The sequence below is a fragment of the Hemitrygon akajei genome, chromosome 11, assembly GCF_048418815.1.
Source record: "Hemitrygon akajei chromosome 11, sHemAka1.3, whole genome shotgun sequence".
NCBI classification, from domain to species: Eukaryota; Metazoa; Chordata; class Chondrichthyes; order Myliobatiformes; family Dasyatidae; genus Hemitrygon; species Hemitrygon akajei.
The window spans coordinates 100,995,628-101,018,063 of record NC_133134.1 but is presented as its reverse complement, the minus strand read 5'-3'; the positions used below and the strand labels follow the sequence as shown (position 1 = coordinate 101,018,063).

The following is a 22,436-nucleotide window of genomic DNA, read 5'->3' as shown; positions in this document are numbered from 1 at the left end:
GTCCCTTCTCTTAGACGTCTAGGGTGGCCTCGGGAGCTGGAGGATTTTCGTTTGTTTTTTTTTTGGCAATGGAGTTTATGCTATCCCAGAGTGCACTGCTGCGGTGAAAGTCCTCTATCAACTGGAGCACGATAATGGGAATTTCCATCGCGGCTTTAGGCTCCTCTCCCTCCTTCCTTCGTTGTCCTTCCTCCACTCCCTCTTTCTCTTCGCCTCTCCCCGTCTTCCCTCTGCCCTCTCTCTTTCTCTGTCTACCAGCACCCTCCCTTTCTGTCTCCCTCTCTCTTTGCTCTTTCTACCAGCCCCTCTCTTGTCCCACCCCCTCTCCCTCTCAGCTTGCTCCCACTCTCAGACCCCATCCTGTTTTACTCTTTTCTCAGAGACGGGAAGTTCTCTCAGCCCTTCAATTCTATGCTGATCCTGTCGAGCAGCAGTCCCGTGGATCTATCTCTCTGCACTTCCAGATCCCGACTCCCTGCTGAGCCCTCCCCGTGGAGGGAGATTCGTACCTGACTCGTGTCTCCGCTCCTTCTACCCTCTCCTTTCCCCACAGTTCCCGGGACCCCCAGAAAGAGCCGGGATTTGAAATGCCTCTCCTTAACCTGGCGGACTGCACGTTGTGATCCTGCACTGAGGTTCTGCAGGGGATCGAGGGAACCCGAGTCTGAGCGGCCGGTTCTGCGGTGCCGACGTGAGTTGCCTATTGAAGGCCGAGTTTCATTGTGTCCGCTACCAGGGAGATGACAGGACTCAGGCAACGTAGGCTGCATGGAGCGATTCACATTCGCCACACATCCTGGGATCCCCGCCAACTGTCAGCAGGGATCCGGAGTGGAAGAGGAGCCGAGTTACAGGGCCCCTGTACCATTCCCAGTACTACAGCAGTGAGATTCTTACCCTTTCGGACTCCGGCTGAGGGCAATACACTTAAGCCAGTTCCAAACTTCACACCCATCCCCGTCCCTGTAACCCCACACAGCTCCTACACTTCTCCATGTCTCTGTAACCCCTTTTCCTCTGGCCCCTACACTCATTCCAGTCTCTGTAACCCCATCCAGCTCCTGCAGCCCTCAACGTCTCTGTAACCCCTCCGGCCCTATATCCCTCCCCGTTTATGTAACCCCCTCCGGTCCCTATATCCCTCCACGTCTCTGTCACTGCTTCGGCCCCTACACCATTCCCCGACTCTGTAACCCCCTTCGGCCTCTATACGCCTCCATGTCTCTGACACCCCTCCAGCCCCTACATCTGTCCCTTTCTCGGTAACCCTCCCCCTCTGGTCCCTACTCACCTCCCCGTCTCTGTCACCCCTTCCGGCCCCTACACTGCTACCCGGCTGTGTAACACCCTCCTGCTCCAACTCCCCTCCCGTCTCCGTACCCCCTCCCTGGTTCTCTGACCCTCTCCGGTGCCTACACCTCTCCCTGTGTCAGTGACCTCCCTCAACCCCCCCCCCCCCCAGTTTCCCCTATACATTATTTGTTGTTCCAGATTCTGCCCGCTGGAACTAGGAAAGCTGCGTTTAAGGTGAATGCGGCTAACGGAGGGTTAAATTCAGGTTGCCAACAGGTGAGGCACAAACAGAGCGAACAGTCTTTCCCCGGGTGGCAAAGTCCAGTGCCAGAGGACAATCGTTTAAGGTCATGTCAGAAAATATAAAGGCATGTCAGATTTTTTTTACACAGTGGTGGATGCGTGGTGATGGAGGGAGACACGTTGGGGCATTTAAGAAACTCTTAGATAGTTACGTGGTCGCAAAAAAGGCGGGTTTGAAGGCGGGAAGGGTTAGATTGGTCTTGAAGTAGGTTTAAAGGCTGGATCAACATCGTGGGCCGAAGGGCCTCTTCTGTGCGGTATTGTCCTGAGTTCTTTCTGAGAATAATTAATTGTTTCAGAGAGAGGTGGGGTGGGGGAGGTTCTCAGCCATTCGGCTCAACCAGTCCTGCTTTTCCTCAACTAACGGGAGTGTGGGAGGCGGTGAAGTTGGTCAGCACAAGGAGGAAGGAAAATGTTTCAAAATAACTTCAAGCAACTAGTCTGCACATCTCGAACGTTCCCCTTGGCCTCGCACCCTAACCTCACACTTACACCTCTGCCATGACCTTCCCCCTTGAACTGAACTTAATAGCTTGACCCAACACGCTGGAATCTGGAGCAATGCGCAGCCTGCTGGAGGACCTCAGCGCGTCGAGCAGCGTCTGTAGGGAGGTGGTGGGGGGAAGGAATTGCTGCAGCCTGAGTCAGGATTAAGGGAATCAATGATCAGCTCTTTTGTATTTCCGAGGTTGAGAAATTGAATAGGAACTTGAGGGGCAATTTTCACTCATTCGATCGTTCTTGAATGGAACGAATAGCCAAAGGAAGTGTTTGAGGCAGGTACATTAACAGCATGTTTATGTAGAGTATTTGTTAATTTATTTAGAGATATAGATAGGGCCTTCCAGCCCTTCAAGCCAGGTGCCCAGCAACCCCTATTTAATCCTAGACTAATCAGAAGTCCACTTACAGTGACCAATTAACTCATTAACCAGTACGTCTTTGCACTATGGGAGGAAACCAGAGCAACCCACGCAGTCACAGGGAGGACATACAAACTCTTTACAGACCGCATCGAAATTGAATTCTAACTACGAAGCCCCGAGATAGAATAGCACCGCAGTAACTGCTACACTACCCAGGCACCTTAAAAGGCACTTTGACAGGTATGGTACATGAATGGAAATGGTTTAGAGGATTATGATCCAAACACTGGCAAATGGGAATTTGTACTCGGGATGGACATAGAAAGGCCAGGCAGGCAGGGTGGGGTAGTTCTGTTGCTAAAATAGGTAATGAAATCCTTAGAAAGAGGTGACATAAGTCCAGAAGATGCACGAAATTGTAAGGATAGCTGATGAGAGTTATAGACCGGCCTCTGCAAATTAGCCAGGATATGGGACACAAATTACAATGGGAAATAGAAAATGCATTTAAAAGGGGCAATGTTACAATAGTCATGGGGGATTTCAAAATGCAGGAACATTGTGTAAAACAAGTTGGTGCTGAATCCCTGGAGAGGGAATTTGACAAAACGCCTACGAACAGCTTGTGGTTGAGCTCACTAAGGAAAAAGCAGTTCTTGATCGAGCAGTGTAATGAATCAGATTTGATTAGCAAACTTAAGGTAAAGGAACCCTTAGGAGACAGTGATCATAATATGATAGAATTCATCCCACAGTTTAAAAAGGAGAAGATAAAGCCAGATGTATGAGTTTTACAGTGGAGTGAAGGGATTTACGGAGACATCAGAGAGGAATTGGCCGAAGTTGATTGGAATGGGACACTAGCAGGGCTGATGGCAGGACAGCAATGGCTGGAGTTTCTGGGGACAATTCGAAAGGTGGAGGATAGATACATCACAAAGATGATGCAGTATTCTTATGAGAAGCTGAGGCAAACGTAGCTGACTAAGAAAGTTAAAGACAGCACGAAAACAAAAAAAAGAGGGTATATAATATAGCAAAAGTAATTGGAAGGTTAGAGGATAGAGAAGCTTTAAAAAAAAACATCAGAAGACAACTAACAAAAAAGCCACAGAAAGAGTAAAGGTGAAATATGAAAGGAAGCTAGCTAATATATGAAAGAGGATATAAAAACGTTTTATAAAAGACATAAGGAATAGAAGGGAGGCGAGAGTGGATATCGGACCACTGGAAAAAGCTGTTGGAGTGGTAGAAATAGGAGACAAAAAATGATGGAGCAACTGAGTAAGTATTTTGTATCAGTCTTCACTATGGAAAATTCGGAAGTGTCAGGGCAGAAGTGAGGGTTATTGCTATTACTAAGGAGAAGGTGCTTGGGAAGATGAAAAGTCTGGGGCTAGATAAGTCACCTGGACCAGATGGACTACACCCCCAGGGTTTTGTAAGAGGTAGCTGAAGAGATCGTGGAGGCATTAGTAATGATCTTTCAATAATCACTACACTCAGGAATGGTTCCAGAGGACTGAAAATTTGCAAATATCACTTCACTCTTTACGAAAAGTGGGAGACAGAAGGTAGGAAATTATAGGCCAGTTAGCCTGACTTCAGCAGTTGGGAAGATGCTGGAGACCATTAAGGATTAGATTTCGGGATACTTTGAGGCACATGATACAATATGGTAAAGTTAGCATGCAGAATTCTTACCTGACAAATAGTTGAAATTCCTTGAGGAAACAACAGGCAGGAGAATCAGTAGATGTTATTTATTTGGATGTTCAGAAGGCCTTTGACAAGGTGACACGCATGAGGCTGCTGAGCAAGATAAGAGCCCATGGTTTTACAGAAAAATACTAGCACGGAAAGAAGATTGGGTGAATGGCGGGAAGCAAAAAGTGGGAATAAAGGGGGTCTTTTCTGCTTGACTGCAAGGGATCGGTGTTGAGACCACCTCTTCTCACGTTAAGTATCAGTGATTTGGATGACGAAATTGAAGACTTTATGGCCAGGTTTGCAGAAAATATGAAGATAGGTGGAGGTGCAGGTAGTATTGAGGAAGCAGAGAGTCTGCAGAAGGATTTAGACAGATTGCGAGAATGGGCTAAGAAGTGGCCGATGGAATATAACGTAGGAAAGTGTTGGTCATGCATTTTGGTAGAAGGAATAAAGGCATAGACTATTTTCTAAAAGAAACAAAATTCAAAAATCAGAGATATAAAGGGACTTGAGAGTCCTTGTGCAGGATTCGCTGAAGGTTATCTTGCAGGTTGAGTCAGTGGCAAGGAAGGCAAATACACAATGTCAGCATTCATTTCGAGAGGACGAATTATAACAGCAAGGATGTGATGCTGAAGCTCTAACAGACATGGGTTAGGCAGCACTTGGAATATTGTGAGCAGGTTTGGGCCCCTTATCTACAACAAGTTGTGTTGGCTTTGGAGAGGTTCCAAAGGAGGTTCACGAAAATGATTCCGGGAGTTAAATTCTGAACATCTGAGGAGCGTCTGATTGCTTTGGGTCTGTACACACTGGAGTTTAGAAGAATCTAATTGAAACATATCGAATATTGAAAGCTCCAGAGTGGATGTTTCCTATAGTGGGTGAGTCTAAGACCAGAGGGCACAGCCTCAGGTTTAGGGGCAATCCATTTAGAACATTACCCTCTGGCGTAATTTCTTCAGCCAGAGGGTAGTGAATCTGTGAAATTCATTGCCACGGGCGGCTGTTTAGGTCAAGTTATTGAGTATATTTAAAGCGGAGATTGATAGGTTTTTGATTAGTCAGGGCGTCAAAGGTAACGGCGAGAAGGCAGGTGAAAGGAATTGAGAGGGATAATAAAATCAGCCACGATGGAATGACGGAGTAGACAATAGCCCAATGGCTTACTTAGGCTCCTTTCTGTTATGGTCTAATGGATCTGATGGTCCGAAGGGCCCGTGTTTCTGGTGTTTGACTCGAAGGTTCATTAAGAGCCTGCGGTAAATTGTTTGTTGCTCCTAGTTATTGTTGAAATCACTCCGGTTGAGGCGGTGAGGGAGACTGTCTCTCCGAGGGCCCGTACACCGCCACGCAACAGCAGGAAATTGGGATGGGGCGGATGGTGGAGAAGAGCCGCGGGGGTCCCGTGTTCCGCACTGTCACCTTGTTGTGTCTCGCTGCAGGAAGGACATGCGGGGCTCTGCGCTGCTGGTGTTTGCGCTGCTGCTGGGACCCGGAGTTCCTGCTCCTCTCTGGGACGACGATCAAGGTGAGGGGTGGGGGTGTCTCTGCTCTGTCTCCGTCCCTAGTTCCACCACCAGCCCTGCTCATACCTCCCCTTCTCGCACTCCAACTAGAATCATTCGCCCCAGCCGTCCCCTGCCCCTCCCTGCCCTACTCCTCCCCTACTCCTCCCCTGGACTGTCATGTTTTACAGAGAAAAAGGCTTGGAGGGGTGGAGAAAGGGTAGAAGAGGGGAGGAGGAGAGGAGTTGAGAAGGTTGAAGAGGAAAAAGGAGGGAAAGGAGGTATAGGAAGGAGAAGAGAGAGAGGGTTGGGAGTGAAACTGACACTTAACCCTTCGAATGCTAGATTTAGGAGAGGTTTCCAACCACTGATGTTTTAAAATTACTTGAACCTTAAGATTAATCTGCTGACAATGCTGTTGAAATACCCACACCGTCACAACTGCAAAGACCAATATATTATCTGCCCTCCCCTCCCCAAATCCGCCCCTCCCTATCGCCCTCCCACTCCCCTTTCCTCCCCATCCATCTTTCCACTTCCCCATTCCTGCCTCTCTCCCTTCATTCCTCTCTTCCCACATCACCCCTCCCTCCCTTTCTCCCTGATTGCCAGCCCCCTATCTCGTCACATGCGTCGTTTCAGCCCTGCTGTCAGTCCTGCCTTTCGCCCCTCCATCTCTCAGCCTCTCTCAACCCCTCAGTATCTCCTTCTTTCCCTCCACCCATCGCTTCCCCTCTGCTTTTCCCCTCCCCCTTTCTTCCCCCCTTTCTTCCCCCCTTTCTTCCCCCCTTTCTTCCCCCCTTTCTTCCCCCCTTTCTTCCCCCCTTTCTTCCCCCCTTTCTTCCCCCCTTTCTTCCCCCCTTTCTTCCCCCCTTTCTTCCCCCCTTTCTTCCCCCCTTTCTTCCCCCTTTCTCCCTTCCCCCTTTCTCCCTTCCCCCTTTCTCCCTTCCCCCTTTCTCCCTTCCCCCCTTTCTCCCTTCCCCCTTTCTCCCTTCCCCCTTTCTCCCTTCCCCCTTTCTCCCTTCCCCCTTTCTCCCCTTCCCCCTTTCTCCCTTCCCCCTTTCTCCCTTCCCCCTTTCTCCCTTCCCCCTTTCTCCCTTCCCCCTTTCTCCCTTTCTTCCATCCTTTTCCTCTTCCCCTCCTTCCCCTCTCTTTCATCCCTCTCCTTTTTTCTTCCTCCAATCTCCTCCTTTCCTCTCGTTTCCCCATTCACTTCCTCCCTCCTCCTCTCGACTCCTTTCCTTTCTCCTCCCCTCCCCTCCCACTCTCCTCTCGTTTCCTTCTCGCTCTCCTCTGCTCCCTTCTCTCCTCGTCTCCTCCTTCCTCCCCTCTCCCCTCACGCTCCCCTCTCCTCTCCCCTCTCCCCCTCTCCCCTCCCCACCCCTCTCCCCTCCACACCCCCTCTCCCCGCCCATCGCCCTCTGCCCTCCCTCCATCCCGTCTCCTCTCCCCTCTGCATGACCCTCTATATTTATTTATTTAAAGATACCGCGTGGAGCTGGTTCTTCTGGCCCTTTGATCCGCGCTGCCCAGCAACACCAATTTAGCCTTACATTAAACACAGGGCACCTCACTGACCGATACATTTTTGGACTGTGGGAATAAACCGGAGCACCCGGAGGAAACCCACCAGGTCACAGGGAGAACATACAAACTCCCTTCAGAGGACGCCGGAATTGAAGTCCATCTTTCGAGCGCTACAGCTCTCTTTAAAACGTGAAAATCCATGTCAGCTGCCCGTACTGTGGGGAGGGCGAAGTAGTTGGGGAGGACCAGGGGATGGGACGAGTGAGGACGGAAATGAGCGAGGTTGGATTGAGAATGACTGGAGGCTTTGGAGGTGGTATGAGAGGATGTGGGCAGACATAGGAAGGCAGTGTCGGGGTGAAGTGGGTTGCAGTTGGGTGTGTGGAAAGGAGGGGTTGGGAATGATGAGATAAGCGGGTGTGGTTTGAGGGTGGATTAGTTGGGGATGGGGATAGTTGAAGAGGAGCGAGGGTGCGGTGGCTAGGTTGTATGAGGTGTAAGGCGTGGTTGAGCGAGATGAGGTGGGCAATTAGGAGGGCGTGAGGAAAGAGGAGGGGTGGTGTGAAAATTTGGTGATGGTGGGGTGGGAATGGTGTGACGGTGGGTTGTGGTGAGGTTAGGTTTAGATTGAGAGTGGCTGGGCAAAGGTCAGGTGGATGAGGTGTTGAAGGTTGGCGGAGGGAGTGTGTAAGTTGTGGGGGGGGGGTGGTGAGATGGCGGAAACCCACCACTTTGGACCCATTATTCGCGATCCTCCAACGGCCTCCGAAACAATTTCAAATTTAATTCCCTTCTTCATCTTTGTAATAGGGCTGACGGAAGGAGAAGGAGGGTATGAAGCGAGGGATAAAGAGAGGAGGAGGGTGGGAAAGGGAACGAGGAAGGATGAAATAACAAGGAAGAGGTTAGCATCTATAAGACCGAGGACACGAGCAGAACACCATTCGGCCTCTTCTGTCCGGCGCACCGATCAGCCGGATGGCCCTTAGTCTCAGCACCATTTTCCCGTACTAACTCTTAAACCCCTGTCCTGAACGCCATCAGCGGACGACCCTCCACAAGCCCCGGTGTGAGAGACTTCCAGCGCCTCCCCGTCACCGTCCGTGGCGCAGAGGTCTGATATCTAAGGGGAGAAGAAGCCACAACGCAGGGTTGGAATTTGGGGTGGGTGTTGGTTTGGGGGTGGGGTATGTATGTGGATGGGGCTAGCCATGATCACAAAGGCCGAATGGCCCGCTCCGGCTACCCCGTTGGAAGAGGCAGCCCCGGTTTGGACGCCTTACATTCTCTTCCCTCAGATGAAGAGAGTGCCCTCACCGTTACCACCGGGACGAAAGCTCCCCTGCGGGGTGTACTGGGGGGCTCGATCACCATTCCCTGCTTCGCCAGCTACGCCCGGCGACCTCTAGCTCCAGCCGCCCCCAGGGTGAAGTGGAGCCTGATCCGGGACGGCACCGAGTGGGACATTTTGGTGGCCACGGTGCAGAAGGTGAAGGTCAGCGAGAGCTACCGGCGGCGGGTGGAGCTGCCTAACTACTTGGCGACCGCCACAGACGTCTCCCTCTCCATCCACCGGCTGCTCCGCAACGACAGTGGCATCTACCGCTGCGGTGTCCAACACGGCATCGAGGACGCGCAGGATCTGGCCAGGCTCCACGTCAAAGGTAAGGCCGGTCTCAGGGGTGCAGGTATCCGCCAGGGATGGAGCGTCGCACGATGGGTGGGCGGACCGAGAGGGAGCAGCGCGGTGCGGTGAAGGCATTGCCGAAGGAGCAGCGCGGTGACGCGGGGCGGAGGTAGAACTGTGGTAATAGGGATATCGAATAGCCGAGGGAGCGCCGAGCTGTGGGAGACTGAGGCTAATCGAGCACCTCGGCAGTGGGGGTGGGGGGAAATGTCTCGTTGCCAAGGGAGTACTGCGGCAGAGGGATATGGGGCTCTAATGAGAGAACATTCTGACTAAATCTTGTCGAGGGAACACCGCGGCGTGGTCTGTGGACCGCATCACAGTCGGGGCTGGGTTGCTGAGGGAGCACCGCTCCGTGGGAAGGGGAAGCAGAGAGGTGGAGGTGTGTAATTCGACTCTGGTGTCCACAGGGGTGGTGTTCCACTACCGAGATGCGTCCGCCAGGTACGCCTTCAACTTCAGCCGTGCGCAGCAGGCTTGTCGGGACGCGAGTGCGCGCATCGCCACCCCCGAGCAGCTGGAGGCGGCGTACGCCGGCGGCTACGAGCAGTGCGATGCCGGCTGGTTGTCAGACCAAACCGTGCGGTAAGTATCGCTCGCAAGCAGCCCCCGGCCCACCCTATTCCTCCGCGTCACGATCAATCCATCCCGCCTGGACTCCAACTCCGAACACTGAAACGATCCTAATCCCCAAGGAAAGCCTATGTCCAGCCCTTGTTTCCCTCCGTCTCTGTCCGCTCCATCCCTCACAGGGCAGAGGGAGCTCCGCGCAGTGGGGAGGAGGCGTTGCTGATGGAGTGCCCCGCAGTGTGGAGAGGTGCAGCGGCCTGGGGAGAGATGGTGTGGGTGGGGAGTGTAAGCAAGGCAGCCCTACAGCCAGGTCGTTCAACCGCATATGTTTGTAGGGTCTTGCTGTGCGCCAAAAGGCTGCTGAGATTTGACTCGCTCAGAGGAGCCCTCCTAATGCGCCGGGGGTGGGGGGCGGCGGCGGTGGTGGTGCGGGAGAGGTGCTTAGACTAGATGTTGTGTCAGCCCGTCCCCCGACTGTGTGCGCCTCCTCAACCTCCACTCTTTATTCCTACCCACCTCTTGCAGATACCCCATGCACACCCCGCGGGACGGTTGCTATGGAGACATGGATAAATACCCTGGTGTTCGTAACTATGGCACCCAGGACCCCGAGGAAACGTATGATGTGTACTGCTATGCTGAGGACACAGGAGGTATTTGCACAGCGCTGGGACCTCTCCCCCATCCCTCCCATCCCGCCAGTAGCGCTCTGTTCGGATCCAAATCCCGGAACTCCCTCTCTTCCTCACCTCTTTCCCTATCTCGTTACCTTCTAATCGTTGCTGATCATAGACGCTGCAGAAATGCGAGGTTCCTGCTGGGTTTTGTGTTAACGACCAACACAGTACGAGGATTTACTGCGGGCCACGTTTCTGGCACTAACCCTAACCTGTAGGTCTTTGGAATATGGGGACACCCATAGGAAATCTACGCGGCCACGGGAGAACGTCCAAACTCCTTACAGACAGGCACGTCTCGAAGGAGATCTGTGATCTCTGGCGCTATAAAGCGATTGCCCTAACCAATACGCTACCGTGCCGACCCAGAATTAGCGTTCCCTCCTGGGGCGGGAGGTTCTTTGAGGTCTGCCAAACTGCGGGCTAACAGCTGAATGCCTTTTCTCTACTCTCAGGGGTTCTCTCCATGAGTAACACCGACAACCTCACCTTCCAAGAGGCTCAGCGCTTCTGCGAGATGGGCAACCAGCGGATAGCGACCGTGGGCGAGCTGTACGTGGCCTGGTCCGATGGCCTGGACCACTGCACGCCGAGCTGGCTATCGGATGGCAGCGTCCGCTATCCCATTGTCACTCCCCGGGACCGCTGTGGGGGCCGATTGCCTGGCGTCAAGACTCTCTACGCCTTCCGCAACCAAACAGGCTCCATCGACCCTGCATCGCGGCACGGAGTTTACTGCTTTATAGGTGACTTCTTACTCTGGGGCGAGAGGGCTGGAGGGGGCGGTGTTCTGCAAACGGAAATGTTGTTAAAAGACGAGAAAATCTGCAGATGCTGGAAAGCCAAGCAACACACACAAAATGCTGGAGGAACTCAGTAGGTCAGGCAGCAACTATGAAAATGAGTAAACAGTCGACGTTTTGGGCCGAGACCCTTCATGGTGTTCAATCCGTTTCAATCCCCGAGAACTGTCGGGTCCTGGGTCGTGTTATGGAACAGGGGACTCATGAGTGCAAGTGAGCACGGAGCAGACTAGATGGGCCGATTAGTCTAATTCTGCTCCTTGATTTTATGATGGTTCGCTAAAAGTGGAGTCACAGGTAGATAGGGTGGTGAAAGAGGCGTTTGGCACCTTCACCAGTCAAGGCACTAGGTATAGGACTTCAAACATGTGGATTCGATTTCAATATTTTCGAGAAAGTTTGGTAGGTATATGGATAGGAGGGGTATCGAGGGATATGCAGGTCGATGGGACTAGGCACGGAGTAGATGGGCTGAAGGGCCTGTTTCTCTGCTGTAGTGTTCTATGACTCTATGATTTGGGATATTATGTTGCAGTTATATTTAGATGTTGGCGAGGCCACACTGTGTACAGCTTTGGTTTCTCTCTTATAGGAAAGATGTTATCAAACTGTAAATAATGCAGAAAAGATTCACCGGGATCTTGCCTGGACTCGGGAGCCTGAGTTACAAGGTGTGGTTGCCTGGACTAGGACTGTATTCCCTAGAATGCAGGAGATTGGGGACTGACCTGACAGAGCGACACGAGATCATGACGAGCAGAGACAGGACGGAAGTTCATGACCGCTTTCCTAGCCTTAGACCTGACATAGCTAGAGGGACTTCACTCCATCCACAAAAAGAAAAAAAAAACAGGATTTCTCGGTGGCCAACCGTTTGATTTCCAATCCCTATTCCCATTCCGACATGTCGGTCCATGGTCACGATGACGTCACTGTCAGTTTGGGGGAGCAACAATTCATATTCCGTCTGAGTAGCCTCCAACTTGATGGCATGAATTTTCATTTCTGCAAGTTCCGGTAATTTTCCTCTTACCCTCCCACTTTCCTCTTCTTCATTTTTCCATTCGGACCCCAATCTTACCTCTTCTCTTCCTCTGTCTATCACCTGCCTCCTCCTTCCCTTCCTCCCATGCTCCATTCTCCTTTCCTCTCAGATTAATTCTTCTTCAGTCCTTTACCTTTTCCAGCTATCACCTCCAAGTTTTTTGACACATCCCCCTCCCCACCTCTCACCTTTTAGCTTGTCCCCTTCCCTCCCCCACCCACCTTCTTATTCTGGCATCTTCCTCTTCCTTTCCCGTCCAGGTAAAGGGTTGCGGCACGGAACGTCAATTGTTCATTCATTTCCATAGATGCTGCCTGACCTGCTGAGTTCCTCCAGCATTTTGTGTGTGTTGCCTTTTACCCAGGTGGGACCGTTAAAAACAAGAGGGCAGAGGTGAGAGATTTAAAATACATCGGGAACAGCTTCCTCTCGCAATGGGTGATGTGTATTTAGAACTACGGTGCCACGAAAATCCATTACAGATTACGGCGAGCCCCTGGAGTTCTCCGCTCCAAAGATTTGAGGAAGCTGGATCGTTGTATGTAAAGTGGAGTGAGATAAATCTTCGACCAACAGGAAGCATATGGGTTGTGGGGAAACTGGCACGTGTCAAAGGTCAGTTAGACAGAACTTGCTTATAACAATCCCATGACGTCTTTCTCTGATCATTTCAGCAACTTTGTAAGAGCTCATGGTATTACAGACCATAAGGCCACGCCATTCGGCCCATCGAGCCTGCTCCGCCATTCCATCATGACTGATTTATTAGCCCCCTCACCCCTATTCTATAGCCTTCTCGCCATAACCTTTGACACCCCCTGACAAAAGAAGAGTCGATCGTATTACAGAAAAGATACTAGCACGGGTAGAAGACTGGTTGACTGGCAGAAGCCAATGAGTGGGATTAAAGGGGGCCTATTCTGGTGGGCTGCCGGTGACTAGTGGTATTCCACAGGGGTCGATGTTGTGCCTACTACTTTTTACGCTACAGTATATGTCATTGAATTGGATGACAGAAATGATGACTTTGAGGCCAGGACTGCGGATGATACAAAGATACGTGGAGGAGTAGGCAGTATTGAGTAAGCAGGAAGTCTTCAGAATTACTTTGACAGATTAGAAGAATGATCAAAGAAGTGGCAGATGGAATATAGTGGAGGGAAGTGTCTGGCCACGCACTTTGGTGAAAGGAATAAAGGCGTAGACTATTTCTTAAATCGGGAGAAAATCAGAAATTAGAGGTAAAAAGGGCCTTAGAAACATAGAAAACCTACAGCACAATACAGGCCCTTCGGCCCACGATGCCATGCCCAACATGTACTTGGGAGTCATTGTGCAGGATTCTCTAAAGGTTGACTGGGTGGTGAGGAAGGCAAATGCAATGTTAGCATTCATTTCGAGGGGACTGGAATACAAAAGCAAGGATGTGATGCTGAGGCTTCATAAGGCATTGATCAGACCACATTTGGAGTATTGTGAGCAGTTTTGTGTCACATATCTAAGAAAGGATGTGTTGACATTGGAGAAAATCCAGAGGAGGTTTACGAGAATGGTCCCCAAGGAAAGGATGAATGTTTGAGAATCGTTTGATGGCTCTGGGCCTGTACTCTTCGGGATTTCTAAGTATGATAGGGTTTCTTATTGAGACCTATCGAATATTAAAAGGTATAGATAGAGTGGATGTGGAGAGAACGTTTCCTATAGTGAGGGAGTCAAGGACCAAAGGTCACGACCTCTGAATAGGAAGACACTCCTTTCGAACAGAACTGAGGGGCGAATTCTTTAGCCAGAAGCTGGCGAATCTGTGGGATTCCTTGCCCAGACAATGATCTATGGGGTCCAGATCACTGAGTATACTGAAAGTAGAGGTTGATAGGTGTTTGATTAGTAAGGAGTAGAACCGATGTGCCGAATCACCTACTTCTATGTGTTACGGTTTTAAGGAACCATGCGGGCTGCAGACAGTAACATCCGCGGCTGCTCACTTTCTTCCTGCAGAGCAGAATTCCACACAAGACCTTCATTATCACGCTGTTACATTCATCCTTTTTAAAAATTCTCTCCACTTTCCGATCGATTAATTCGGGTAATTCAGTGCGAGTCCGGGGAAGTTGAAAGAAACAGTTTCAACACTAAAGTACAGAGTTGCGAACTTGAAGAAATATAAAAAAGATATGGGAAGCATAGTTAAGGTGGACAGTAACAGTCTGTTAGGTCAATGGGTGGGGTAACTGGAGGGGAAAGATTTAAAAGGAACATGAGGGGCAACATCTTCACCCCATGCTGGTTGGTATATGGAAAGAACTGCCAGAGGAAGTGGTTGAGGTAGGGAACGTAAGTATCATTTACGAGAGCATCACATGGATAGAGGCGCGGGGCTTGGAGAGATATGGGCGGAACACAGGAAATTGGGACTATCTGGGCACAGTGGATGGGCTGAAGGGGAAAGATTTGAAAGGGCCACGAGTGGCAACCTACATGGGGTCACGTGGTGTATCCCGGCGTAACCCTATACAGAGCAGAGAGAACCGTACGTGGGAGATCGAACCCCTATTTCTAAGGGCTCCGTACTGCGCCGGCGCGTCGCTGTGCTCTTTCTTCCACAATGTGTTATGTTGTCCTCTCTCACCTGTCTAGATCTGGAAGAGTGGCATATCAACGACAGCTATGCAATGGATGTAGAGTACGAGGACGACGACTACCTGGAGACATCGTTGGAGGAGCTGGAATTTGAAGTTGGGACGGGAGGAGATGTCACGCCAACCGAGGGGGGACTATATCCCGGCGAAACAACCCCGTCTACCAGAGCACCACCTGCCTCCGTGTCCCAGGCCACTGAGACTCGACCCCCCGACTTGGCTCTTGCTGTGCCCAAAATGGACGGCAACCCGTCCATCACCCCGGCGATACCACAGGACCTGCGAGGGGTCTCCGATGGGCCAAAGCGAGACCATCCCGATGAGAGTCGGCCAACGCTCAGCACGGACGGTACCGATCGCCCTCAAACAGAAGACCCTCTCGATTGGTACGAGTACCCGGAGGAGGTCGGACAGGAGGTTGTAATCGAGACACGGTTTCAAGCCCCGGTGGGGCGCGGCCCACCGTCTGACAAGGACAGCACGGAGATCCCAGGATATCCCAGCTCCGTACCCCGAGAAGGGAAGGGAACGGAAGGAGGACAGGATGTCTTGGGATCAACTGGTAAGTGTGATCAACTGGAGAAAGAGACATCTTACTACCCCAAGTAGATGCCACCATCAGGGTTAGTACCTTCATGTTGTGTCACCATTGTGTGGTAGGTGTCGTTACCCCTAAAAAGTGTGCACGGCAAGATTTCACAAACTGCTGCTTGCTAATTAAGATCTGCTGGAAGGACTCGGCAGGTTGGACGACATCTTCTGAGGGAAGTGGACAGACCACCCTGCACCTGATCTTGACCCCCAACGTCGATTGCCCATTTCCATCCAGCTGCCCTCCCAGACGTTGTCTGACTCGCCGAGTCCATCCAGCAGCGAGGTCGCTTTTCTTCCAGGCCCCAGAAGCCACAGACTCTTGTGTCTCCATCCCCCAAATTATCCTTAAGGACCGGGTTAGAACTTCTCTGCAACTTTCTCAAGTAACCAGTGTGTTTATTATCCGTTATTGGCGGCGTGGGGGGGGGGGTGGTCTTCTGTTAATCAGTTTGCAGAGAAGTTCCTCCCACCACGCTCCCTCCCATTACTGGCACTACACTGGCAATATCACCCGAGAATCCGGAGTGGGGCCTGGGGGGCCTGAGGTTCGTGTAACCAACGGTGGAACCATAACTGGTGATCTACAGAGCGGTGTAGGGGCCGGAGGGGGTTAGAGTGACGGGGAGTGCTGTAGGGACCGGAGAATGTTATTGAGATCGGGAAGGGTTCAGAGTCCGGCGGGGTTACAGAACGGGGAGGGGTGTAGGGGCCGAGGAGGTCGCTGAGACGGTGAGAGGCGTTTTAGGTCAGACGGCGTTACAGAGACAGAGAGGGGTGTAGGAGCCAGAGCTGGGTTCACAAAGATGGGAAGAAGGGGTAAGAGCCGGATGGAGCGTCATGGAGACAGGGAGGAGTATGCATGATGGTGAAATTTAGAGAGACGGGAGGGGTGGGATGCTACAAAGGTGGGAAGGGAGACATTGTGGCATCTACCTCCCCTTGATCGGTGTGAGAAAAGCTGGGAACACGAATCTGTGTGGCAGCAGAAAACCGTGCGGTGCGGAAGTCGGGAAGTGAAAGGGTCGATAATGATGGGGCAGCAGGGACAGGGTTTACGAGCCTGACACGGTCAAAGATTGTAACAGGGCCACGGCACGGCCGGAGGTACGATGCGGGTGCGGCGTGTGGGAACAGATGTTACCATGGCGACCACTCTTAAAGTAAGTGTAACTTTAACCCGGAGTAGATGTGCTGGAGTTGGGGTTTCGGAATGAATCAGAAAAGGTTTGTGAGGGTCCAAATGAGGTTTAAAAGAATAATCCCAGAAATGAAAATGTTAATGTACGAGAAGTGAGTTATGGCCCCGGGCCTGTACTCGCTGGCGATTAGAAGACTGGGGCTGGGGGAGGGGATGGTGCACTGAAGCCTATTGAATATTGAAAGGCCTGGATAGAGTGGACGTGGAGAGGATGTTTCCGATAGTGGGGAAGTCTATGACCAGAGGGCACAGCCTCTGAACAGAAGGACGTCTCTTTTGAACAGAGACTGGGGAATTTCTTCAGCCAGAGAGCATTGTACTGTATCTGTGGAATTCATTGGCGCAGAAGGCTGTGGACGTTAAGTCATTGGGTATATTTAAAGCAGACCTTGATAGGTTCTTGTTTAGTAAGGGCATCAATAGTTACAGGGAGAAGCCAGGAGAATGGGATTGAGAGGAATAACAGATCAGCAATGATGGAACGGCGGAGCAGACTCGATAGGCCGAATGGCGTAATTCTGCCCGCGGGTCTCATGATAATGTATATTTTGCAGCTGCCGTGTTTTCTTTGTGCTGGGCGCAGGGGGAAAGTGTAAGGAATGGGGATTTTTTTTCCACGTGAAAGTAGACAATACGTGTCTGGGTTCCCAGCTCTCCTGCGGAGCCTGCCGTCGGTCCAGGGCAGCTCTGGTTGATGTCACCGACTGTTCCAAACGGAGCGATCCACAAACAGCACCACCGTTGGTCACATCATCCAAATTTACAGCCAGTCTGTGAAAGTAACAATATGATTGGTTGACCCTTGACTGTCGATTCACCGTATCCCCTCGGAGAGAGTGCAGAAGAGGTTCTCCTGGATTAGAGAGCATGCGCTATAAGCAGAGGTTGAATGGTTTTCTCCGATACAGGTTTATAACATCATGAGCGGCGTGGATAGGTTAAACAGTTAGAAACCTTCTCCCAGGGTGGAAATGTTAGATATCAGAGAGCATAGCTTTAAGATGAGAGGTGGGAGGCTTAAAGGAGATGTGCGGGACAGGTTTCCTTTTAACATCGAGAGTGGTGCTGCCAGGGGAGATAGTGGAAACAGATACCATAGCAACGTTTAAGGGGTATTTAGACTGACAGGGCATGGAGGGGTATTGATCACAACAAACAAAAGAGATGTTGGTTTGCATCAGCACATAGGCGGGCCGAGCGGCCTGTTCTATTCACACCGCTGTCTCTAGACATAATCAATTACATTCCACTTTTCGTTTGAATGATGGTATGGCCAGAGGGCTGAATGGTCGCAGGAATTTTCCGGAATAACGAGAGCTGAGGGACAGCAGGTGTAGGTACTGTTTGAGTGGAGTTTGTTTAAATATTTTATTATCGAAAAGCGAAAAGGCTTGCATGCCGTCCGTTCGGATTATTTAATTACAGCAGTGCGTTCAGATAGTACAAGGGAAACAATAGCGGTGTGCAGAATGGAGTGCTACAGATAGAGCAAGAGCGCAGTGCAAGCAGACAACAGGGAGGAGCAAGGTAGAATGAGCACAGAATCCATCTTAACGTACCACTCAGTGCTTTTATAACAACGGGGTAGAAGCAGTCCTTGAGCACCACTCCCTGTGACGGAGTGGGTCTCCTCGAGTGCTCCGGTCCCCTCCCTCAACCCAACGACACGTGGGATCAATTGGTTAACTGGGCGAGGGTAGAATCTGAGGAGTTATCGGGACTGTGTAAGGGCAGGTCTCAGGGCGAGCACTGGGCTTGCTGAGAGAGCCGACTCGAATGGCTGAAGGGTCTCCCAAGTTGTTGTGGCCTACTCCTACCCCAATCCCTCACCGAGAGGCTGGACGACCTCCGCCGCCTCCGTGGACTAGTCCCGTGGGGCTGAGGGCATCGCTCCAACGAAGCCGGCGAATCCGCCGGACGCTCGGGTGATGTTCTCGCCCCCACCCCTTCCTTCCCTTTTCTTTTGCAGGCCTTTCTGCGGAAGTCTCCACCGCCCCCGGCCCAGCTGCGGAAGAGGACGGAGGCCCAGGGTGGACGGAGGCAGACGACGGTACCCCGACCAGGGGTGAAGGTGTCGGCCACCGAGGCTGGACGGCGGGAGTGAGGCCCGAGCGGGCGAAGAGCAGCCCGGATCCGCCGTCCGGCCCGCCCACTGTGTGGGCCTCTTTGCCCACCTCCCGGCTCACCAGGATGAGGAGCCAGAGCCCTCATAGCAGTCGCCCCGAGACCTTGCGGCCCATTGCGCTGGAATGTCCCGGAAGTCCGGCCAACTGCGCTGGAGAAGGGAGCGGTGAATCTGCAGGGCCGCCGGCTGCAGGGAGCCCGGGTTCGGGCTGGGGGTGGGCTGGGCTCACACCGGCCGGCAGCGGAGTATCTCCCTCTGCGTCCTGGGACCCTCTTTGGACGCAAGCCTGGGACCAGGCCGCTCCAGCGGGCGCAGGGTCGGCGGAGGATTCCCTTCCCACTGCTTCGGCCTCTCCTCCCGTCACTGGCCGCCCGAAGCCGGGGATATCGCCGGAACCCGCCTCCAGTGCCAACCCGCCCGAGTCCCGGCCCGGGCCTAAGCCCTGGCCCGAATGCCTGCCCCCAGCCCAGCAACCCAACAGGCCCAGCGGAGCGGTGGCTGAGTCAGAAGGTATCTCGCCGAGCCCGTCCACCGTAATCCACGGGTCCCTTGGTCCCACGGCGCCGACCCAGCAGGACGCCCACGGACGGGCAGCGGAGCTGACAGGTAACCGCTGGCGTCTCGTCCTTGCCGTCGTGGCTGCGCTGCTGAGTGGTATCCCGGGATATTGACAACCCCTCCGCTCATTTGCCGGCACCCCGGGCTTCTGACATCCCGTCCTCTCACCCGCCGGCACCCCGGGCTACTAACACCCCCACCCATCACCCTAACAGTACCCAGGGCTACTCACAATCTTCTTTCCTCACCCGCCAGCATCCGGGGCTACTGCCTCCTTCCCTCACCTTCTGGAACCTCGGGACACTGACCTGCGCCCTTCTCTCTACGACACCCCGGGTTAATGACCCCGCTCCTAATCCGCCAGAATCCGGGGCTACTAACCCTCCGCCCCTCACCCCTGGACTACTAACACCTCAGCTCATCATCTAACCGCACCAGGGCTACTCACAATCTTCTTTCCTCACCCGCCAGCATCCGGGGCTACTGCCTCCTTCCCTCACCTTCTGGAACCTCGGGACACTGACCTGCGCCCTTCTCTCTACGACACCCCGGGTTAATGACCCCGCTCCTAATCCGCCAGAATCCGGGGCTACTAACCCTCCGCCCCTCACCCCTGGACTACTAACACCTCAGCTCATCATCTAACCGCACCAGGGCTACTCATACTCCCTTCCCTCACCCGCCTGCACCCGGGGCTACTGACCTGCGCCCCTCACCGCTGGCATCCCGGGATGCTGATCACTCTCCTCCGGATTCCGCCTCTCCCGCCCTTCCTGCCGTCAGCCTACAGATATCTAACCCCGTCTCTTCCATCCTACAGACCATTTTTCTACCCAGTCAAGCCCCTAACCCTCAAACTATCCTGCCCCCTGTCCAGCCATATAACTATATAACAATTACAGCAAGGAAACAGGCCACCCCGGCCCTTCTAGTCCATGCCGAACGCTTATTCTCACCTAGTCCCACTGACCCGCACTCAATACATAACCCTCCATTCCTTTCCTGTCCATATACCTTTCCAATCCTTTTTTTAACCTGAGAAATTCAACCCTTTCCCTTCTCATAAAACACTGACCGCCCACCTCATCTAACGCCTCACCTGCCCTTGCCACTGGCAGCCGGGCCAAGAACCAGCGAACGCCTCCTCTATGTTTTGCTCCTAACCTCACCCCTTATAATCCCACCCCAAACAAGAGGAAATCTGCAGATGCTGCAAATCCAAGCAACACACACAAAATGCTGGAGGAACTCAGCAGGCCAGGCAGCATCTTTGGAAAAGAATACAGTCGACGTTTCGGGCCGAGTCCCTTCGGCAGGACTGGAGACATAAAGCCGAGGAATAGATCTACTCCTCAGCTTTTTCTTTCCTCCAGACCTGCCGAGGGGTCTCGGACCGAAACGTACCACCTCTGTCCATCGCTGTCAGTGCTCCGGGCTACTAACACTTACAAACCTAATCCCAGCCCTGCCTAACCCTGAGTCTTACACCCATTTTCACCGACTTCTTCCAACCCTGCCCCGCTCTCACCCAACTGTGTTCCACCCACCTACCCCCGTTAATCTGACAACACCAGACTGGAGCAACAAATCACTGCTGGATTGCCTCAGTGGGTTGAGCAGCATCTGTGGGGGCAAATGATTTGTCGCATTTCGCCCTCCAGACGCTGCTCGACCCGTTGCGTTCCTCCAGCGTTTCTTTGTTGGTCTCGCTTCCCGCATCTCTCGAGTCTCCACACGGCCGATACCGACCAAAGTATTCCGGACTAAACTCTTACTATCCTGGAGAGTTTGATTTGAACTATTTATACAACAGGGCAATTTTTTTTTCATTGGCGCACTGAACTCAACGAGTTTCAGCTTTTTCTAATAGGAGTCTGGTCCCCAGCACCGGCAGCCATCTACCCCCGGTTCCAGCCGCGATCTACCTCGTGCACCGGATGTGAACTACTCCCACCCCCCGCTCAGCATCGGTCCCAACTACACTCGGCCCCACCTCCAGATCCCACCTTCTGGACTACCTAGTGACCTGGATATTGGGCTACGAGAATTTGACTGGAACAACCCTCCAATTCTACTACCCCAACATCCTTCTGCTCCACCCATTCTAACGCCTATTCCAACCCCCCACCCACCACCCGTCTTTCCCCGCTGCCTTTAACTCCGCCAGTGTCCCGGGCTACTGACGCTCCTCCCCGCTGCCTTGTTTGCTTCTTTTCTCCCCCCATATTGCCCGCAATAATCATTTGAACCCCCTTTCTCCCCTCTACTTTAATCCTATCAGAGTCCTGGGCTATTAACTTCTCCCATTGCTAACTCCACTCCATTGTAAATCCAGTTCGCCCTCTAACCACGCCAGTAACCCGGCCTACTAAACCTCACCCCACCCCTCATTCAGCTTCCCTGCCTCCCCCATTCTGTCAACAAACCCAGAAGTCAAGGTGAAGAGACCAGCACGAACTTTAAACAAAGAGTGCGATTCTTGCCTGTGCATGATGGTACTGCGCTTCTATGAAGTGAAAGATCTAATAATTTCTGTGAAAGTATTATTAAAAATATTTTATACACAAAAGGAAAACAGTGCTGTATCTTTATTCTTGAGTTCCGAATGCATTCTAACATCAATTCTCTGCTGTTGTTACTAACCTTTTCATCCGCTCCATTCCCAAGGCGTTCCGCTGGGAGCGGGGTGCGGGGCTGGCCGGGGAGAGGCGTAGCCAGCTTTGACAGAGAAAGAGGAAGATCTAGGTCCGGGTCTGCCCCGCAGGTTTAGCTGGAGACAGGTCTTGTTTATTTTAGAGGCATAGAGGCATATCGGAACCATTTAAACTGCCCACTCCCATCGCCCTGCACGGGCACCATAGCCCTCCTTTTACCCTTACCGTCCATGCACTTATCCAAACTCTCATATACGTCAAAATCGAGATTGCTTGCACTACCTGTGCTGGCAGCTCGCTCCACATTCTCACGACCCTCAGAGTGGAGTTTCCCCTCATGTTCCCCTTAAACCTTTCACTTTTCAACCTTAACCCATGACCTCTGATTCTAGTCCCATCCAACCTTACTGGGGAAAAGGATTTCCGGCAAAATCCTTGTAAATTTTCTCTGTGCTCTTTCAACCTGATTTACATCTTTCCTGTAGGTAGATGACAACAACTACACCAGTACTCCAAATTAGACCTCATCAATGTCTCATGCAATTTCAGCAAAATATCCCATCTCCTTTACTCAATACTTTGATAGTTTGTTCCTGTGGGGCGGGGCGGGGTCAGCTGGGAGAACGGCTCTGGGGCAAATTGAACTATGCCTTCTTGTCTTTTCCACCTTACCCCT

At 52.3% G+C, this 22,436-nt stretch overlaps 1 protein-coding gene across 7 annotated transcripts in view; it reads left to right on the top strand.

The window, feature by feature from the left end:
* LOC140735858 (brevican core protein-like) overlaps positions 1-22,436 on the top strand; it is a 40,266-nt gene that overhangs the window by 3,609 nt on the left and 14,221 nt on the right. For 4 of the 7 annotated variants that reach the window (XM_073061402.1, XM_073061405.1, XM_073061407.1 and 1 more), the window contains exons 2-9: positions 554-691; positions 5,621-5,706; positions 8,509-8,874; positions 9,308-9,482; positions 9,993-10,120; positions 10,600-10,890; positions 14,630-15,193; positions 18,393-19,154. In XM_073061402.1, coding sequence (XP_072917503.1) covers positions 5,628-5,706; positions 8,509-8,874; positions 9,308-9,482; positions 9,993-10,120; positions 10,600-10,890; positions 14,630-15,193; positions 18,393-19,154 — 2,365 coding nt within the window. In that variant the 5' untranslated portion in view covers positions 554-691; positions 5,621-5,627. The remainder of the gene's footprint in view (positions 1-553; positions 692-5,620; positions 5,707-8,508; positions 8,875-9,307; positions 9,483-9,992; positions 10,121-10,599; positions 10,891-14,629; positions 15,194-18,392; positions 19,155-22,436) is intronic. The other 3 variants (XM_073061403.1, XM_073061404.1, XM_073061408.1) reach the window with 2 other exon arrangements.